The sequence below is a fragment of the Bison bison genome, unplaced genomic scaffold (genome assembly GCF_000754665.1).
Source record: "Bison bison bison isolate TAMUID 2011002044 unplaced genomic scaffold, Bison_UMD1.0 scf7180017864115, whole genome shotgun sequence".
Lineage (NCBI taxonomy): Eukaryota > Metazoa > Chordata > Mammalia > Artiodactyla > Bovidae > Bison > Bison bison.
This window is the reverse complement of record NW_011494687.1, coordinates 1,830,768-1,850,776: the sequence shown is the minus strand read 5'-3', so window position 1 is coordinate 1,850,776 and position 20,009 is coordinate 1,830,768. Positions and strand designations below refer to the sequence as shown.

Sequence of the window (20,009 nt, the reverse complement as noted above, 5' to 3'; positions counted from 1 at the left end):
TTGTTATTTGCATAGATTCATTGTCATTGCTATTCACTTTCTTACCCCTATTATTCATTTTTAGTGTATCAGCATTTCTTATTTGCCTGTGAAGACTATTTTTTGACAATATTTGCAGCAGTTTCTGTGGAAAATGTTTTATTAAAAAAAAAAAAAAAAGGTAGCGGCAAGGGGAATATCATCTTGTAGCTCTTAGTGATAGAGCCTGTTGCCATGGAGTCCTGGATCAGATTGGCTGACCCTGGGCCAATGAGCGGTTAGAACATAAATACATCATCATTTAACCTTGCAGAATTCATTTATTCAGTGATATATGACATTAATACTGTACATAGAGTTGTGAACTAAATTGTTTCAAGAATGGTATAAGGTGGTTTTCTCTTCCCTTTCAAAATTTCCTGCTTAATGTAAACAGTTGTAATAATGCATTATCTTCTCACTTTGATTTGATTGGGAGAAAATATGGTGGGAAATACCTTTCACCTGTCTGTGAATTGAGCTGCTGCTGCAGTCAGTTGGGCTTATGCCAAGTCTAAGTCAAACTCTGGCCTCTAGACTAGAGGAGATTTGTCTTGATATCTGAAGCTGCCTTGCTTATTTTGGTAGCTTTAGAGCTGAGTCAGAAATTGGCATCTTTTTTTCTTGTTTTTTCTTTTTTCTCTTCTACCCTGATATGAGAGTCCATGTAAATGTTATATTGCACATTATTTGATCTGGTGTTAGAGAATGATCTGGGAGTAGCTTCTGAGTTCTCCATCTTCACTTCTTTAGCTTGTTCATATTTATCAACATAAAAGAGAGCGAGATTTCACTTAACTCAGTGTTAGTTCCTTGTCACGGCAGATCATGGCATGAATCTTCCTCTGTACCTTATGACTGAAAATGATTCATTCATATAAAGAAGGTACCCCTTCTAGATCTTGCAAATGAAAAAAAGTATTGTGTTTTTCTTCTTACATTGTGTGTCAGGAGTACTTGAGAAATTGTGATGGGTCTTGATCTTCTCTCCTCCAGTGTTCCCATACTTGGCTATTTACAGATTTGAAGGATTGAGAGAGACCTCAAAAGGTCCATGAGTCTGTTCCCCTCTTTTGAACCATTTGAGTCTCTGTGAGTGAGTTGTGAACTTCTCATACGGTTACTTTCTGTCTCAGAGGAATAAAACCAAACTTCAGATTCATCTGTTTAGCAGAGAGGAGCAAAAAATCTGTTTGGTATCTGACTAACTTTTTGTGGGGGAGGCCTTAGAAAAATAGGATGGGAAGTATTTGGGATTTTGTAATTTTAGTTATTGTGACCAGAAAAAAGCTCCCTGGGATGGCATCTGAGTAAAGACCTGAGAAGACTGAGTAACCAAGTAGAAGAAGGAACTGTGAAAGCCTTCCCTTGTTACTGTTGTTCAGTCACCCAGTCGTGTCCGAATCTTTGTGACCACATGGACTGTAGCACACCAGGCCTCCCTGTCCCTCACCATCTCCTGCAGTTTGCCCAAGTTCATATTCATTGCACTGGTGATGCCTTCCAGCCATCTCATCCTCTGACGCCCTCTTCTCCTTCTGCCCTCGATCTTTCCCAGAATTGGGGATTTTTCCAGTGAGTCGTCTGTGCACATCAGATGACCAAAATACTGGGGCTTCAGCTTCAGTCCTTGCAGTGAATATTCAGGGTTGAAATCCCTTCAGAGTGACTGGTTTGATCTCCCTGCTGCTCAAGGGACTTTCAGGAGTCTTTTCCAGCACCACAGTTCAAAAGCATCAGTTCTTTGCCGTTCTGCCTTCTGTACGGTCCAGCTGTCACAACCGTACATGACCACTGGGAAGATCATCGCCTTCACTATACGGACCTTTATTGGCAAAGTAATGTCTCTGCTTTTCAACACACTGTCTAGGTGTGTTTGTCATCGCTTTCCTGCCAGGAAGCAGTAGTCTTCTGATTTCTGATTTCATGACTGCAGTCACCGTCTGCAGTGATCTTGGAGCCCAAGAAGATGAAATCTGTTACTAGTTCCACGTTTTCCCCTTCTATTTGCCATGCAGTAATGGGGCCAGATGCCATAATCTTAGTTTTTGCAGCCTTTAGTCTTAAGCCGGCTCTTTCTCCTCCTTCATCCTCATCAAGAGGCTCTTTAGTTCCTCTTCGCTTTCTGCCATTACAATGGTATCTGCATATCTGAGGTTGTTGATGTTTCTCCCGCCTATCTTGATTCTGGCATTTCTTATGATGTACTCAGTGTATAGGCTAAACAAAGTGACAGCAGACAGTCCTGTCATACTCCTTTTTCAGTCTTTAACCAATCGGTTGTTCCATACAGGGTTCTGACTGTTGCTTCTTAACCTGCATGTAGGTTTCTCAGGAGACAGGTAAGATGGTCTGATATTCCCATCTCTCTGACAGCTTTCTACGGTTTTTCATGATTGACACAGTCAAAGGTTTTAGTGTAGTCGATGAAACAGAGATAGATGTTTTTCTGGAATTCTCTTGGTATAATCCAGTGAATGTTGGCAACTTGGTCTCTAGTTCCTTTTCCTTTTCTAAACCCAATTTGGACATCAGGAAGTTCTTGGTTCACATAATGCTGAAGCCCAGTATGCAAGATTCTCATGGTTCTTAACGGTTATACTGAGGTGGTTTGCATTCCCTCCTCCAGTGGATTACATTTGTCAGAACTCTCTGCTATGACCTGTCCATCTTGGGTGACCCTGCACAGCATGGCTCATAGCTTTACGGGGTTATGCGCACCCCTTTATGACAACAAGGCAGTGATCCTTGAAGGGGAAGCCATCCCTAACTCACCCTTAATGATGCTCAGTCATGTCCGACTCTTTGCAACCCCATGGACTGCAGCATGCCAGGCTTTCCTGTCCATCACCAACTCCTGGAGCTTGCTCAAATTCTTGTTCATTGAATCGATGATGCCGTCAACCATCTCATCCTCTTTTGTCCCCTTCTCCTCCTGCCTTTAATCTTGCCCAGCATCAGGGTCTTTTCAGATGAGTCAGTTCTTTCCCATCAGGTGGCCAAAGTATTGGAGCTCAGCTTCAGCATCAGTCCTTCCAATGAATATTCAGGACTGATTTCCTTTAGGATTGACTGGTTTGATCTCCTTGCAGTCCAAGGGACTCTCAAGAGTCTTCTCTAACACTACAGTTCAAAAACATTAGTTCTTTGGGGCTCAGCTTTCTTTATAGTCCAACTCTCATATCCATACATGACTACTGGAAAAACCATAGCTTTGACTAGATGGACCTTTTTTGGTAAAGTAATGTCTCTGCTTTTTAATATGCTGTCTAGGTGGGTCATAGCTTTTCTTCCAAGGAGCAAGCGTCTTTTAATTCCATGGCTGCAGTCACCATGGGCAGTGATTTTGGAATCCCAAAAAATAAAGTCTGTCACTTGTTTCCATTGTTTCTCCATCTATTTGCCATAAAGTGATGGGACCGGATGCCATGATCTTTGTTTTTTGAATGCTGAGTTTTAAGCCAGCTTTTCCTCTCTCCTCTTTCACTTTCATCAAGAGGCTCTTTAGTTCCTCTTCACTTTCTGCCATAGTGTAGTGTCATTTGCGTATCTGGGTTATTGATATTTCTCCTGGTAACCTTGATTCCAGCTTGTGCTTCATCCAGCCCAGCATTTCACATGATGTACTTTGCATTTATAAGTTAAATAAGCAGGGTGACAATATACAGTCTTGATGTACTCCTTTCCCAATTTGGAACCAATCTGTTGTTCCATGTCCAGTTCTAACTGTTGCTTCTTGACCTGCATACAGATTTCTTAGGAGGCAGGTAAGGTGGTCTGGTATTATTTTTTATCATTTTTTAAGAGAGTGTGTGTGCTTTTAATATATATTACAGCAAAATTTAAATAGTATCTTAAATAAGACAAAAGAAGTCTTTCTCTTACATTCAGGAAATCCAGAGGTAGCCAATCCAATCCAGGGTTGGTCTCATCAAGGAGTTAGGTTTCTTCTGTTGCCCCACTGTCTGTGGTTTTCAATCCTATCAACTCATAGCCTCAGATGATGAGTGAAGTGCCAGCCTTTACTTCTGCATTCAAGACAGCAAGAATCAGGGATCAGTGAAGAAGGGCCATCTGTTTCTATTAGGGATACTTCATACAAGTTGTATTTACTATTTTTATTAGTTTCCTGGGGGTGCTGTAACAAAATACCACAAACAGGAGTGTGTAAACAACAGAAATTTCTTTTCTCACAGTTCTAGAGGCTAGAAGTCTCAAGATCAAGGTGTCAGCAGATTGGAATTTTCCTGAAGCCTCTCTCTTGGATTTCCAAATGGCCTGTTTACTGTGTACTCCCATGGTTTTTTTCTTTATAGGCCCTATCTCCAAATATAGTCACATTCTGAAGCACTGGGGGTAAGGGAGTGGATAGGGCTTCAGCATATGAATTTTGAGAGGACACAATCCAGCCATAATAATACTTCTTTCTACTTATATCCCATGGACCACACCTAGTCACACATTCATTTTTAGCTATAATGAAAGTTAGAATGTGTATAACATTTTTACAGTCAGCCATGTGCCCAACTGCAAATCAATAGTTGTATTAAGAAAGGTGATTGGATATTGGGGAATGAAAAGCAGGCTCTCCTTTGTAGTGGAGGCTTAAGGAGTAATGATTCTTAAAGTTTTCCAGTTCCTTTCATGTGAAATTAGATTGTTCTTACCTTATTTCTCTGAACTCACATTCAGGTTTAGATTTTGAAAGATTATTTTAAAACTAAATTGTTGGCTTAAGTGCCCTCTCCACCTCATAGGTTGACCTCTGAGTTCATCACAGTGGGTAATACACACTTAGCTGCATAGTGTTTTAAGTTTGCAAGAGAAGGCATCTTGAAATGCCATAAGCAATAGGTAAATTGTTATTTTTTTTTGTTTTCTTTGCTAGCATGTCTTGTCTGGGTTTAGTTGGGAGCAGTTTTGCCAGGATGTGGGAAAAGACAATGTGAACTTTCAAAGTCTTTTCCATTTCTAAAATTCTGTGTTATTTTCTCCATAGTGGCATTACTGTGATAAAGCTAAAGAAAATGGAAGTAGTAGAGGTGCTCCACTGTTGGAGCACTGCTCCTTTTTGTTTGAAAGAGGAGGAAATATGATTTGTTCTATTTTGCTCAAGGAAATAAAATGGGCATTTTTGGCCAAGAATGTAGAGAAGCTGATAAAACTATAATGAAGCCCAACTGACACTTCAGTCCATTAATCAGAGCACCTGCAGCTCTCATTTTGGGGCAAGTACAACCCTAACAGATACTGAGCAAAGAAAGAGGATACATGTTCAGAACATTTCGATATTGTTTCTCTCTTTACTTTGCCTAAGGAATTGCTGTGGACATCAGCCAACTGTGGCCTCCCTTACACACCAGTGAATCCTTTTGCATTTATAGAGTAGAATGGTTTTCTCACGCTTCCCTGATTTGGAGAATTGGCACAGTTGTTGTTGTTGTTGCTTTTATTGGCTTAGTATTAGTGAAACCTATGACATTTGACTTCTGAAATCTTTAAAAGACTTGGTGACTGTCATGTAGCTATAGCTTTACATGTTCCATAAGTGCTTTATACTCTATTCCCCCGTATTTTGCTTTCTCTTTATGACGAGAAGGGAGTGTTGGACCTGTATCTGTCATTACTCAGTACAGCCTTCTTTCTTGTCCTTGTCCCAAGGGCAGTTGAACCAATTTTCCTTTTCAGACATACAGTTACCATAATTTTTTTTCTTTTTATCCTTTGGACACTGTAGTGGAAAGAACATGGGATTTTGGAATCAAGAAGACCTGGTTTGAATTCTAGCTTCTTTTACAGGCTGTATGGCCCTCAGTAATGTATTTTATTTATTAAATGATGATATTTTATACCTTGAGAAGATCAAACAAGATATTTTCTATAAACTGTAAAAAATTTAAAGTCCTGAGAGGTGACTCAGATTGAGGCAAAAAATGGGAGAGTTTGCAAGCCCCAAAGTATGTCCCCTGCCGACACTCTCTGAAGGGAGACCTTGGATCTGGGCACTCCTTCCATCCCATACTTCATGTCCCAGAACGCTCTTGAGTGTCTACCTTGGGACACCTAGAACTTTGGTTTTGGGTTCAGACACAGCTAGGCTAGAATCTTGCCTTTGCCCCCTCATTGTATTAGCTTGAGAAAGTTATTTAATTCCTCAGAGCTTTGGTTTCTTCATCTGAAAAATACCCTAACGTTTTGTTAGGATTAAAGAAATGTATAGAAACAGTAATCAGAGTCATAGAAAGAATGTAGACTTTGGCATCAGCACAAGAGTTTTGATTCTGTCATTTAATAGTAGTGTGACCTTGGGTAAATTCCTTAACTACTCTTCGTGGATATAATTTGAAGTACATAAAGTCACCAGGTTCATAATTGTGCTCAATAAACATTAATGGTTTTTCCTTTTGTCCTAACTCCAGTGTCAAAGAATGTATGAATAGGCTAAGCCATCATGAGTGTCTGTACAGTTTGTTTTGTTTTTAACCTGTCATTTTAAACCTATGAATATTTTGTCCCCACTGTCTTGACTCCTAAGGGCATTTTTTTCTCTTTGTGTATGTATGTGTGTTTAAATAACATACAGTAAAACACACAAATATTAAGCACTCAGTTAATAATAATTAAGTTTTGACATTTATATACACCTATGTGACCACTACCCCAAACAAAGCAGAATATTTCCATCACTCCTAAAGGATCCCTTATGTCTCTCTTGAATCAGTATTTTACCTCCAAACCTTTCTGATTTAAACCACTGTCGGGTAGTTTTGCCTGTTCTTGAAATTCATGTAAGTGGATTTACATAGTCTATATTTTTAGGGAAAGAGATTTGCTTTCTTCTACCTACCATACAGTTGTTTTTTTTTTTTTTTTATAATAATGTAGTTTACTGAATCACTGTTATACAACTGAAACTAACTATAAATCAACTATGTGTGTGTGTGCATTCAATCAGTTGTGTCTGACTCTTTGCAACCCCACGGACTGTAGCCCACCAGGCTCTTCTGTCCAGGGGATTTTCCAGGCAAGAATACTGGAGTGGGTTGCCGTTTCCTACTCCATACCATACAGTTTTGAAATCCATGCATGTTTTTGTGTATGTCAGTATACAGCCAATGGGGTCAGTGTGATTGAATCAGTTCTTTCTTCTCAAGTCTCAAAAAAGAAACAGAATTACCATGATTGATCCGCCTTCTAGGGGCTCAGGGATAGGGTCACCTTCCCTAATCATGTGTCCTCAGAGGAAAGCAGATACCAAAAGTTCATTTTTTAGATTGTTGAATAGTATTCTGTTATATGAATATACCACAATTTGTTTATCCATTCTTCTGAGCCCCTGGATTTTAAATATTTTTTCAATATGAGTATCAGTTGGGAGTAACTTACTATTGATGTATAAATTAGAAAAGGATTAGAAAGTTTATAGGGATTTTGCCACAGAGTAAGTCAGAATTTTTAGCCTCTAGTTATTTTCTTCTTTCTTGTATTCTCTCTACCTGGTCATAGATTAAAAGGAAGAAAATTAAATTGCCCTTCTATCTCTGAATATCCTCTCTATATTCTTTTTGGCACAATGCCTAGAAGGTTTTTATAGAGTTTATGGAAGGATATATAATATCACTGTGCTCTGGAAGGTACTTACCTTGGCAGTCAAAAAATTTATGGGGAATATGCAATATTCTCCCTGAAAAAAATTGCCAAATCTTGGCTTCCAATCATCTTCTCCTGTATCATCCTATTTCCTCACTCCCTCTCCTTGCCCCTCACTTCTGACAGTCCCTCTGTGCAGCTTCAAGCCACTGAGTGTCCTCAGGAGACACTCTGCCTTAAAATTGTGCTATTTGCCAGGGTGAAATGTACAGTGTACCCAAATAGGTTGTAGGGAAGCACACCATCTAGGCTCTCTTGGGAGCTTACTGTCTTGTTTTGTTTTAGTCAAGTTATATATGAAATAGTTCCTTTCTTCATTGAATAAGCCATCCACAGCGGAAATTGTTTCTTTGCCTTTTATCCCTTATCTGCTGACTTTATTTTTGCTCTTTAAAGACCTTTCTTTCTTTTCTTCCTTTCTTCCTGCTAATAAATTCTCTTGTCCCTTGGCTACAACTTTTGCTTTGTTTTGGCCCAGAAAAAATTGTTTCCAGGGATCCTTATGTCCCAACAGATAAAGAGAGCCTTCTGCGTAGGATTACAGGGTTAGAAGTGACTGTAGTTAAAATTATAGAACAAAACAGAACCCCAGCGAAGTAATACAGATTTGACCTCCATGTATCTTGTGATGGGTCTTAACTCTAGGATAGTAACACTCTGACCTCTCATTACTAGCTTATTCTCTCTGATGCACCTTTCTCCGTGTGTTTGTAGGTTGTTGCAGTCCAGACATCATCTACACAGAAGACAACCTTCAGCAGAAGAAAAGCATTTCTCTAGTGGCTTTTTTTTTCTTTTTTTTTCTTTTTCAAATACAATGGCCTTTCTTTAAAGCCACCCACCCAGCAAAGCCCTCTCATGTCTAGCTGGTAATGATTGAGTCACTTGTCCCTTCCCAACCCATTCACAAAAGAAAACAGAATTACCACGATTAGTCTAGCTAATTAGGATCCACCTCATAGGACTCAGGGACAGGATCACCTTTGCTGATCGTGTCCTCAGAGAAAAGCAAACACAAGAGGAAATCTGGGCTGGAGAAGTGTGGGAGAAAGAGGAGATTTGGATAGGCAGCCAGTATAAGGTCTACTGTACCGTTTCCTCTGCTGCTTCCTCTTTCCTTAGGCTAAGAATTACTTTGTTTTACACAGATCTTTAAGAGGCCAGTAGTCTCAGTGGAAATGACTGTCAGAATTCTTAAAAGTGGGTGCATTAATCACTGTCTATTTTATGGATGTCTTAATCTAAAGTTCAAGTTTTCCTGTTTCCCAGTGAGTGAAGGAAACCATGTGACTCCCTGCAACTTAAGTTGGAATGTGTGATGATATTCCACAAGTGGCTGTTATGAAAGACTGTTTTTTGTTTTTAGTTGAATTTTTCATTAGTGCTTTGACTGAATAACAGTGCTTGGACACCATGAAGTTATTATTAGTCCAGCTGTCCAGACAGTTGAGCCTTTTCTGCCTTAGATGTAAAGAGGAGCTGCAAAGTTATTATTCTGATTTGACAATATACCTGTTTGGTAATTGAAGCCCATCCTGGAAAAAGAAACAACTGCTACTTTATATTTTTCCATACCACTTTCTCCCATTTTTTCAGTTTATTGAGATTTAATTGATAGATAGCTCTGTATAAGTTAAAAGTGCTCAGTTCAGTTGAGTTTAGTCACTCAGTCATGTCTGACTCTTTGCGACCCCATGAATCGCAGCATGCCAGGCCTCCCTGTCCATCACCATCTCCTGGAGTTCATTCAAACTCTCGTCCATTGAGTCGGTGATGCCATCCAGCCATCTCATCCTCTGTCGTCCCCTTCTCCTCCTGCCCCCAATCCCTCCCAGCATCAGAGTCTTTTCCAATGAGTCAACTCTTTGCATGAGGTGGCCAAAGTACTGGAGTTTCAGCTTTAGCATCATTCCTTCCAAAGAAATCCCAGGGCTGATCTCCTTCAGAATGGACTGGTTGGATCTCCTTGCAGTCCAAGGGACTCTCAAGAGTCTTCTCCAACACCACAGTTCAAAAGCATCAATTCTTCGGTGCTCAGCTTTGTTCACAGTCCAACTCTCACATCCATATATGACCACTGGAAAACCATAGTTTAAGTATACTGCTTAATAATTTCACATACATATACTATGAAATGATTACCACAATAAGTTTAGTTAACATCCATTTCCTCATAGATGGTTTCCTTCTGCTGCTGCTGCTGCTGCTGCTAAGTCGCTTCAGTCGTGTCCGACTCTGCGACCCCGTAGACGGAAGCCTACCAGGCTCCCCCATCCCTGGGATTCTCCAGGCAAGAACACTGGAGTGGGTTGCCATTTCCTTCTCCAATGCATGAAAGTGAAAAGTGAAAGTGAGGTCACTCAGTCGTGTCCGACTCTTAGTGACCCCATGGACTACAGCCTACCAGGCTCCTCTGCCCATGAGATTTTCCAGGCAAGAGTACTGGAGTGGGGTGCCATTGCCTTCTCTGGGTTTCCTTCTAGGTTGATGAAAATGTTTTGCAACTAGACAGAGGTGGTGGTTATACAACATTGTGAATATATTAAATCCACTGAATTCACTTCAAAGTGCTTAATTTATGTTGAGTGAATTTTTTCAATTCAATTAAATACAATTCCAGGCCAAAATTTTTTTTTTTCTTTTGATGAGAACTTTTAGGAGCTACTCTTTTAGCAGCTTTCAAAATATACCATGCAGTTAACTGTTGTCATCTCTATAGTCATTACATCTCCAGTACTTACGTATCTTTTCACTAGGGGTGTGTACCTTTTGACCACTTTCATCCAGTTTTCCCCACTCCCCACCTCTAACTTTTCTTTCTGACAGAGTAATCTGTTTAAGGTTATTTAAGCCTGAAAAAGAAAAATATTAAAGATTTGTCATGTGGTAAAAGTAGTAAACTTAATTTTGTTTGACTCTGAAGGCAGATTTAGGGTCAGGATTGAAATAGTTCATAGCTTTCTATAGGGAGAAACTATACAACAGTGAAAGTGAAAGTCGCTCAGTCGTGTCCGACTCTTTGTGACCCCATGGACTATACAGTCCATGGAATTCTCAAGGCCAGAATACTGGAATGGATAGCTTTTCCCTTCTCCAGGGGGTCTTCCCAATCCATGGATGGAACCCAGGTCTCCCACATTGTAGGCGGATTCTTTACCAGCTGAGTCACAAGTTAAGGCTATAAAATGATGAGTTGATCCTGTCCTGGGAGTTTTCTAGAAGAAAGAAAGTTCCTCTCAGGAACTCACACAAAAAGAACTCTTCTTTGGGGAGGATGGGGATGATCGCATGAGGTTGCATCTAAGAACTTTTCCAGTTCTCATCTTTATTGATGTTTCCCAGCTAAGAGATACAGAGAAGGGATGTACTAAGTTTTACTATCCTTCAGACTGAAGAGAATTGAGGCTTTATTTATCCATGGAGAGAAAAGACAAGTATATGTGTGTATGCAGTTCCCATGTGCAGCCAATGACCTTAAGCTCTGTAGGTTATAACTTTAAAGAGAAATTATTTGGCTGCATTATGTCCTCGTTGTGGCACGTGGCAGCTTCTGTTGCAGTGCTCAGGCTTCTCTGGAGTTGTGGCACATGGTCTTCAGAGTACATGGGCTCAGTTGTTTTGGCACACGGACTTAGTTGCCCCATGGCATGTGGGGTTTTTGCTCTCTGACCAGGGATCAAACTCACATCCTCTGCATTGGAAGGTGGATTCTTAACCGCTGCACCACCAGGGAAGTCTTTTTATAGAAATCTCCAGACACTGAATCAATTAAAAAATAAAATATCAGCCATTTTCCTTGTGTAGTCAGTATCTTCCAGTGTTTCTCATCTTTAAATTCAACTGTATGACTGATTGTATGAGTGACTTTGGCCTTTTAAACTAAGTCTCCAGGCAGCTGCTCAGGAGCTACCAAAAGGTGAACAAAGCAATAATCTTGCAGACTAATTTATGCCAGGTTGAGGTTACACGTGCTTCTTAAGAACCTTCTGGGTTTTATCCTTGAAACTGATTTGAAGGAGGAAAAAATGTCTGGCATGACAGTTTTCTTGAAGCACTTCTGTTTGTTTAGCTTAGTTTCTAGGGTCACATGCCAAGAGACACGACATCTGAGAGGGTTTCCAGTCTTATCTTTTTAAAGAGGGGAAAGAATTATTTAGGATTCAAGTACAGTCAGTAATCCATGTAAGGAGAAGCCTCTATTATAAACCATTGTTGGAGCTAAGTATATTTGACTTCAACAGTTGTTGAGAACATGAATCTTTGTATAGAGCATCAGCTTCTGTTTCTGAATATGTGCTGAGATTACTATGTTGACCTTATTACAGGGTTTCTTGTAGCTATAGCAAGTGACAAGAGCTAGCAACCCCTGCAGTATAAATCTCTGTGTTTTTGGGACCCAGTAAAGTGACTGAACTCAAATAGTGAATAGCAAAGCAAAGATTCTCCCTTCCTCCAGGGAGAGACCCGGTCTTTCTGAAGAGCAGATGACTACAAACTCTCCTTACCTTTTCAGTTTGCTTAAGATAAAAGAAAGAATTTAAGATTCTGTAAACATTGTCTGATTTTGCTGCTTTTTTGATGGAGGAAACACTTGAAGTTGTTAACAGTGTTGTGGTTTGTGGTAGCTGTAGGGTTTCTCCCTTGGGAAAGAAGAGTGGTCTTCTCCAGTATTGAATAGAGCTTTATATTTTCCTCCGTTCTGAGGAGAGTCTGGTGAGTTAACTCTGTGAAGTGCTCAAGCTGAAAATGTGAGCAAATTTCTGGAGGGAACAAGGGAAGGAAAATAAAATGCCAAGGGGACTTTATACTGCATTGCTTTAGAACTGAATCCTGGTGAATCTCAAAACAATTATGCTGAGTAAAAGAATCCATATAGTGTATGATGTAAAATTCTAGAAAATGGAGACAGAACTGTAGTGACAGTGGTTGGCTGGGAATATGGAGAGGGGAGGATGGGCTTATAAAGGAGCAGGAGGAAGCTTTTATAATATGCCCACTGTTTTGATTGGGATGATGTTTCACAAATGTATGCATGTTTCATAATTCATCAAATTGTACATTTCTTTTGGCTGTACCACGTGGCTTGCAGGATCTTAATTCCCCACCAGGGATTGAACCTGGGCCCTCAGCAGTGAAAATGTGGAGTCCTAATCACTGGACTGCCAGAGAATTCCTGTGGTGATGGTTTAGTTGCTAAATCTGACTCTTATGACCCCATGGGCTATAGCCTGCCAGGCTCCTCTGTCCATGGGATTCTCCAGGCAAGAATGCTGGAGTGGTTTGCCATTTCCTTCTCCTAGTACATTTTAAATATATGAAATTTATGTCAGTTTTACCTCAGGAGACCTGCATTTGATCCCTGGGTTGGGAAGATCCTCTAGAGAAGGGAATGGCTACCCACTCCATTATTCTTGCCTGAAGAATCCCATGGACAGAGGAGCCTGGCAGGTGCTATAGTCAGTCTACGGGGTCACAAAGAGTTGGATACAACTGAGCTACACCCTAAAGTTAAAAAAAAAAAACACACCACACCCTAAAGTTAAAAAAAAAATGAAATTTTTTTTCTAGGGGCAACATTTATCAAAGAACCCTATACTGGGTTATAGGAAGGCTATTGTAGGCTTCGTGTGAAATACTAATCTTGTGTGTATTAACTATAGATGCACAACTCCTGTTTAATGCATTTCATGTTTTTTTAGGAGTCCATAGAGGCTACTTCTATTGAAGAAGATGTCTAACAGCAACACTACTCAAGAGACCCTGGAAATAATGAAAGAATCGGAAAAAAAGCTGGTGGAAGAATCTGTAAACAAAAACAAGTTTATATCTAAGACTCCAAGCAAAGAAGAAATTGAGAAAGAGAGTGAAGATACCAGTTTGCGTCAGGAGACACAGGTAAGGATTAGAAGCGCATCCTGTGTGCATTCTTCTCAGCAAAACAGAAGTGTCCTTATGGGTGGTATTAGAGACCTATAGGAAGCCAGTCACTTACACAGACATTGAAATCTCCCTAAAAGCCGAGCTTCAGCTCTCAAGAAATATCTCTTCCACTTTTTGTCAGAGTCCACAATGAAGTTCAAAGAAAACAGAATGAAATCCCTAATCTGTTAGGACCTGAGTAACACTGGTTCTTGCTACATTTTGATATTTTTTAAATGATCAAAAAATAAACTATATAGTGATATTTAATGTCATAATATGGCTTATAATAAACTCTTAAAATGACAACTGCCTGGCTTTATACAGTGTTAAATTCATATTCTGGTTGTGTTAAAGCAGTCAGTATTTTCTGGATCAGAAATAGTCTCTGAACTTGCCACTTGGTAAATGTGCATGAGAAGAATTTTATTCTTTGGTTGCCATGTTGTTTTCCATCCAAATTCATACTGCAGTGCAGATATGATGGCAGTAGATTGCCAGCCGAGCTTCTTCCAGGGCTCCTTTTTGGTACCCAGCCAGCCCGGCCTCTGAGCCTTCTCTAGCTTACCTGTTTCAGTTCTCTTCCTTGTGGTTACAACTAGTTTCCTCTGTTACCCAAGCTGAAATAGCATAAATCCTTTCCTTGCCCAGGGGTGAGACTGGTCTTTATTATATGCCTAGGAGGTAGACTGTTAACTGCAGTTAGTTTAAACAACAGTAGCAATAACATTTTTGTGGGTCTGGAAACTTGAAACATGATTTTTCTGGACAACCAGTTCACCTAGGCCTTGTCTTTAAGACAGCAACAACACGAAGGGATAAATTAAATTAAAATCAGACAACTCTGAAATATTTTGTTCTCTAGCTGCCTGCTTTTTCTACTGTTTTTCCTCTTACAGTTTGCCAGATCTGTGTCATGGCTGCTTTTCTTTCCATTATCTTTTGCATGTGAGTTGTCATTCCCCACCCATCCTTCCAGGGTTTGGGGAGACAGTCTGCTGCTGTTGCAGCTCTACTTTTAGCTTCCACTGATACCAATAATGAATTTTAAATCCTCAGGACAGATAAGTGCTGAATATTTAATTATGTGCTGTCATGTTACATGGACGATAATAATTAAATGAACTTTTGAGTTCAAGTTACTCTGTTCTCAGGAGACTATTTTAAGTGGTGTTCTGAACTCCTGTTGTGTGTTCTTCTTGAAGACAGGCAGAAAAGAAAGGATGACTATAGGTTTTATATGCCTTATGGATACTTACTTGGTTTAAGAATGTCTTCACCTATATGTCTGGATAGGTTGTGTGGGAGGCTGGGAAGGGAACCTGCCTCCCCTCAGACTCCTTTCGTGGCTGCTAGTGCAGGTTGAGTTGCTGCTGCCATTTCCTGGAGCTCCTGCTCCTTCTACAAAGTCTTCATTCTTGGCCACCCTTGGCCACCCTTCAGAAGCCTTCTCCCCTCTACCAGTATTCCTCTTCAGTAACACTAAAAATTTTGCTCTTTCTCTTACCTTCCTCTAAAGTCTTAAGTCTCCCCAAGAATCTTACTGATGCTGAGAGTACCTGCTATGAATTAGAACTGGATAGTTCCAAATATTGTTCTAGAATATTATGAATTGGACTGGAAAGTTTGAGGAAAGGGTACTTTCATTACTTGTGCTGTGAGACATATTCTTGGAATCAGCAATCGGAATTCAGAACATCTTTGGCATGAAAACAGTGCTATGTAAGACAGGTTCTGAGATTCAGTTTAGAATGGGCAAGCCCTGACATAACAAATACTGAACTCTTAGGTGGGTCCTTTAAAGAACTGAGCTAGGCTTTCTGCCTTTATACTTGTAATCCCCTCTGATTCATCTACCATACTGCTTTAGAAAGATGGCTGTGAAATAACGATCTGATTGTGTTAATTCTCTTCAACCTTTCTGTGTCTCTTCATGCCCTAGGCTAAGTCCCAAATTTGTCAGCATGGCATATTGTGACCTAGCCCCTTGCCTGCTATCCATCCACCTCTGACATTCTATGCTTCAGCCTAACGGATTCCCTGGTCCCTGTTATAAATTGGAGCTGAAAAGTTTGGAGAAAGCATGCTTTTATACATGCTTTCTCTAACTAGAACGCCTTCCTTGGTGTTCTTTCCCTGGCCTTTGCCAGGTCAGTTTAGTCTCATCATTGTATCTCTAAGGCCCAACACAGTTCCTTGTAGGCACTCATTATTTATGAACATATGAATTTATGAATTCCTAGGTCTTAGTTAGATACTTGCACTCCTATAGCACTTCATAAGTACCTCTGTAATGCACTTAATATCCTATATTGTAATTGTCCATTTGTCTGTCTTCTTCAGCAGAATTATGAGTTCCTTTTTGACAAGGCTTCTGTCTTTTATCTTTGTATCCTCCAGTAGTTAGCATGGGGTCTGATACATACTAGGCCTTCAGTATGTGTTTGACTATTAAATGAAAATTATGCATTCTGAGAAATTCACAGATTTATACATTTTTGTAGAGATATAAATTGGTATTTATAAAGTTAGAGATACCAAGGGAACATTTCATGCAAAGATGGGCACAATAAAGGACAGAAATGGTATGGATCTTACAGAAACAGAAGATATTAAGAAGAGGTGGAAGAATACACAGAAGAACTATACAGAAAAGATCTTCATGACCCAAATAACCACAGTGGTGTGATCACTCACCTAGACCCAGACATCCTGGAATGTGAAGTCAAATGGGCTTTAGGAAGCATCACTACAAACAAAGCTAGTGAAGGTGATGGAATTCCAGTTGAACTATTTCAAATCCTAAAAGATGAGGCTGTTAAAGTGCTGCACTCAGTATGGCAGCAAATCTGGAAAACTCAGCAGTGGCCACAGGACTGGAAAAGGTCAGGTTTCATTCCAGTCACAAAGAAAGGCAATGCCAAAGAATGTTCAAACTACCACACGGTTACACTCATCTCACAAGCCAGCAAAGTAATGCTCAAAATCCTCCAAGCCAGGTTTCAACAGTACGTGAACCATGAACTTCCAGATGTTCAAGCTGGATTTAGAAAAGGCAGAGGAACCAGAGATAAATTGCCAACATCCTCTGGATCATTGAAAAAGCAAGAGAGTTCCAGAAAAACATCTACTTCTGCTTTATTGATTATGCTAAAGCCTTTGACTGTGTGGATCACAATAAACTGGAAAATTCTTGAAGAGATGGGAATACCAGACCACCTGACGTGCCTCCTAAGAAATCTGTATGCAGTCAAGAAGCAACAGTTAGAACCAGACATGGAACAGACTGGTTCCAAATTGGGAAAGGAGTATGTCAAGGCTGTATATTGTCACCCTGCTTATTTAACTTATATGCAGAGTACATCATGAGAAATGACAGGCTGGATGAAGCACAAGCTGGAATCAAGATTACTGGGATAAATATCAATAACCTTAGATATGCAGATGATACCACCCTTATGGCAGAAAGTAAAGAGTAACTAAAGAGCCTCTTGATGAAGGTGAAAGAGGAGAGTGAAAAAGCTGGCTTAAAACTCAGCATTCAGAAAACTAAGATCATGGCATCCGGTCCCATCACTTCATGGCAAATAGATGGAGAAACAATGGAAACAGTGACAGACTTTATCTTCTTAAGCTCCAAAATCATTGCATTTGGTGACTGCAGCCATGAAGTTAAAAGACACTTGTTCCTTGGAAGAAAAGCTATGACCAGCCTAGACAGCATATTACAAAGCAGAGACATTACTTTGCCAACAAAGGTCTGTCTAGTCAAAGCTATGGTTTTTCCAGTAGTCATATATGGATGTGAGAGTTGGGCTATAAAGAAAACTGAGCTGAAGAATTGATGCTTTTGAACTGTGGTGTTGGAGAAGACTCTTGAGAGTCTCTTGGACTGCAAGGAGATCCAGCCAGTCCATCCTAAAGGAAATCAGTCCTGAATATTCATTGGAAGGACTGATGTTGAAGCTGAAACTCCAATACTTTGGCCACCTGGTGCAAAGAACTGACTCATTTGAAAAGACCCTGATGCTGGGAAAGATTGAAGGCAGAAAGAGAAGGGGACAACAGGGGATGAGTTGGTTGTACGGCATCACCAACGTGATAGACATGAGTTTGAGCAAGCTCCAGGAGTTGGTGATGGACAGGGAAGCCTGGCATGCTGCAGTCCATGGTGTTGCAAAGAGTTGGATACGACTGAGCAACTGAACTGACTGAAATTGGTATAAGTTCTCTGAAGGGCAATTTAGCAATACTTTATAAAAATTTTAAATGGACTGTACAGTATTTGCAGGTATACTCAATGATATAGTCATTGAAGCATTGTTTATACTAACAAACATGAGAAACATCCTAAATGGTCCAGTTTGTGTATGGCCACACAAAGGAATACCATGTAGCCACTAAGAAAAACAGTATCTCTTCTGTGGAGGTATATCCTTGAAGAAAAGTTTAAAAGTAAGGTTTAGGACAGTGTGTACAATCTCCTTTTTTTTTTTTTAAAGTGTGTGTACACAAGTACAATAAACTTATAGATGCATAAAAGATCTCTGGAAAGATTACAAGAAATTCAATACTAGTTGATCCTTTAGGAGGGATCCAGGTAGCTGGGGAACACATGTAAAAGGAGACTTACTGTTCTGTTTTGTGCCATGTGTATGTTCTTACTTATTTGAAAAAATAGTGACAAATCCTGCTTCATATCCCTGGACTATTCTCTTACTGTAACAGATCTTGCCACTGACCAGACTCACCGTCATTTCTTACTCTTTCCACCCACCTTTCCAGTTCTCCATTTTGCATTGTAGCAGTGTTATTTGATAACTAGTGAAGAGGACAAAGCAAAGAGAAATCCTCACCTACCCAGAACCATGCTGGTACTCTGCCTCTGTCTTGTTTCCCCTCCTCTACCCACCAGCCTCAGTTTTCTCCACACCCCAGTGACAGTTCCATTCCAAACATCTTAAAAGCCCTAAGTATCATGCATAACCCTGCTAGTGCTGCTGCTGCTAAGTCGCTTCAGTAGTGTCCGACTATTATGAACCCCATGGACTACAAGGCTCCTCCGTCCATGGGATTTTCCAGGCGAGAGTACTGGAATGGGTTGCCATTGCCTTCTCCATGCATAACCCTGCCCAACCTCTTCTCCAGAGTCCCCATTTTGACTTCTCAGCTATTCAGAAACCTCATAAATTAATTAGTCATTTTTCCCTTCATCCCACCTCAGGCCCTTATTCATCTTCCTCAGCTTCTATCCTGCTCCTTACTCGCTCTTCTTACCTCCCTTTGCTCTGGAGGTCTTGTCCACATCTTCCATGCTCCTTTCTTTTTATCCTGCCCCCATCTTATATCCCTGACCCAAACAGGCTATAAGAGCCAACAACCAGGAGCTTAGCACTGGGAGAATTCTCATATTCCAGGAAGTAGGCAGTTGCCAAGAAGAGCCTTCATTCCATTTCTGCAGCCTCAGGAACAGGTCTTTCGAGTATCTGAAGTTAGAACTCTCAGTGTGTTGTCCTCCAAAGACAGTATTTTAAGTGATGCTTAGGGGCCATATTTCACATCCATTATAGGCTAAATAGGCTTCTGTTAGCAAAGTTTGGGGAAGAAACACTCGTCATGCTATGGTAGTAATATTTCTGGAACCATCCTAATCAGGAGAGGATTCCCTGGTTTATTCAAAAGTAATTTTTATCAATCTATGAACTAGGCCAACCAGTCAGTCTCTTTCTGTTTTTTATCTTCATGGTGAGTGATTTGTCTGCAGGTGGCCTGTGGTCCCCTCCATGTCACAGTTGCTAGAGTTGTCGCTTGGGGGACAACCACGACAACAGGGTCTCATCATAGTTTGGCTGTTACAGTGGTTTTAAAGTTAGTGCTTTTTCTCTGTAAATTTGTATTGCTTTTAAGTGTTTATTTCCTCTACCTTTAATATTTTCTAATCCCCTTCTAACAGAGGCGGACATCCAACCATGGTCATGCCAGGAAAAGAGCCAAGGTGAGAGCCCTTCCTCTATAACTTCTAGTGTTATTAGTAGTGCATTGTACAAATGGACTTAACACTAATATCTAGTGTATTTAGGTTACATATATGTAAAGTTTTTTGCCTATACTTTGTACCCTAATTGTGAACATGCACACACACACACGATCACAAACATGCATTGCACATATACATATGTCCTGTTGGAACGTCTGGCTTTATTTTTCTCTGTTATCTTTGGTCTATTTCAGTTACCTGAAAGGATACCCAGCCAAAGCCTCCCACAAACAAAGCCTGAGCAGATTGATACTGGTTCTGTTGTAGTGTTAGTTTCTCTGCTCATCTCTGGCTCTCTTATTTTTCCCCCAACAGTTTTGGGGATTTTTGCCATGAGAATTTTCTGTAAGATAAATCCTCCCTCCTTAGTAAAATGGTTGAACAT

General features: G+C 40.2%; 1 protein-coding gene across 1 annotated transcript in view; it reads left to right on the top strand.

The window, feature by feature from the left end:
• Positions 1 to 20,009, top strand: part of R3HDM2 (R3H domain containing 2) — a 132,231-nt gene that overhangs the window by 72,788 nt on the left and 39,434 nt on the right. Inside the window, exons 3-4 of the mRNA XM_010839320.1 lie at positions 13,368 to 13,563; positions 19,541 to 19,582. Of these exons, the coding sequence (XP_010837622.1) occupies positions 13,399 to 13,563; positions 19,541 to 19,582 (207 nt within the window). The 5' untranslated portion in view covers positions 13,368 to 13,398. The remainder of the gene's footprint in view (positions 1 to 13,367; positions 13,564 to 19,540; positions 19,583 to 20,009) is intronic.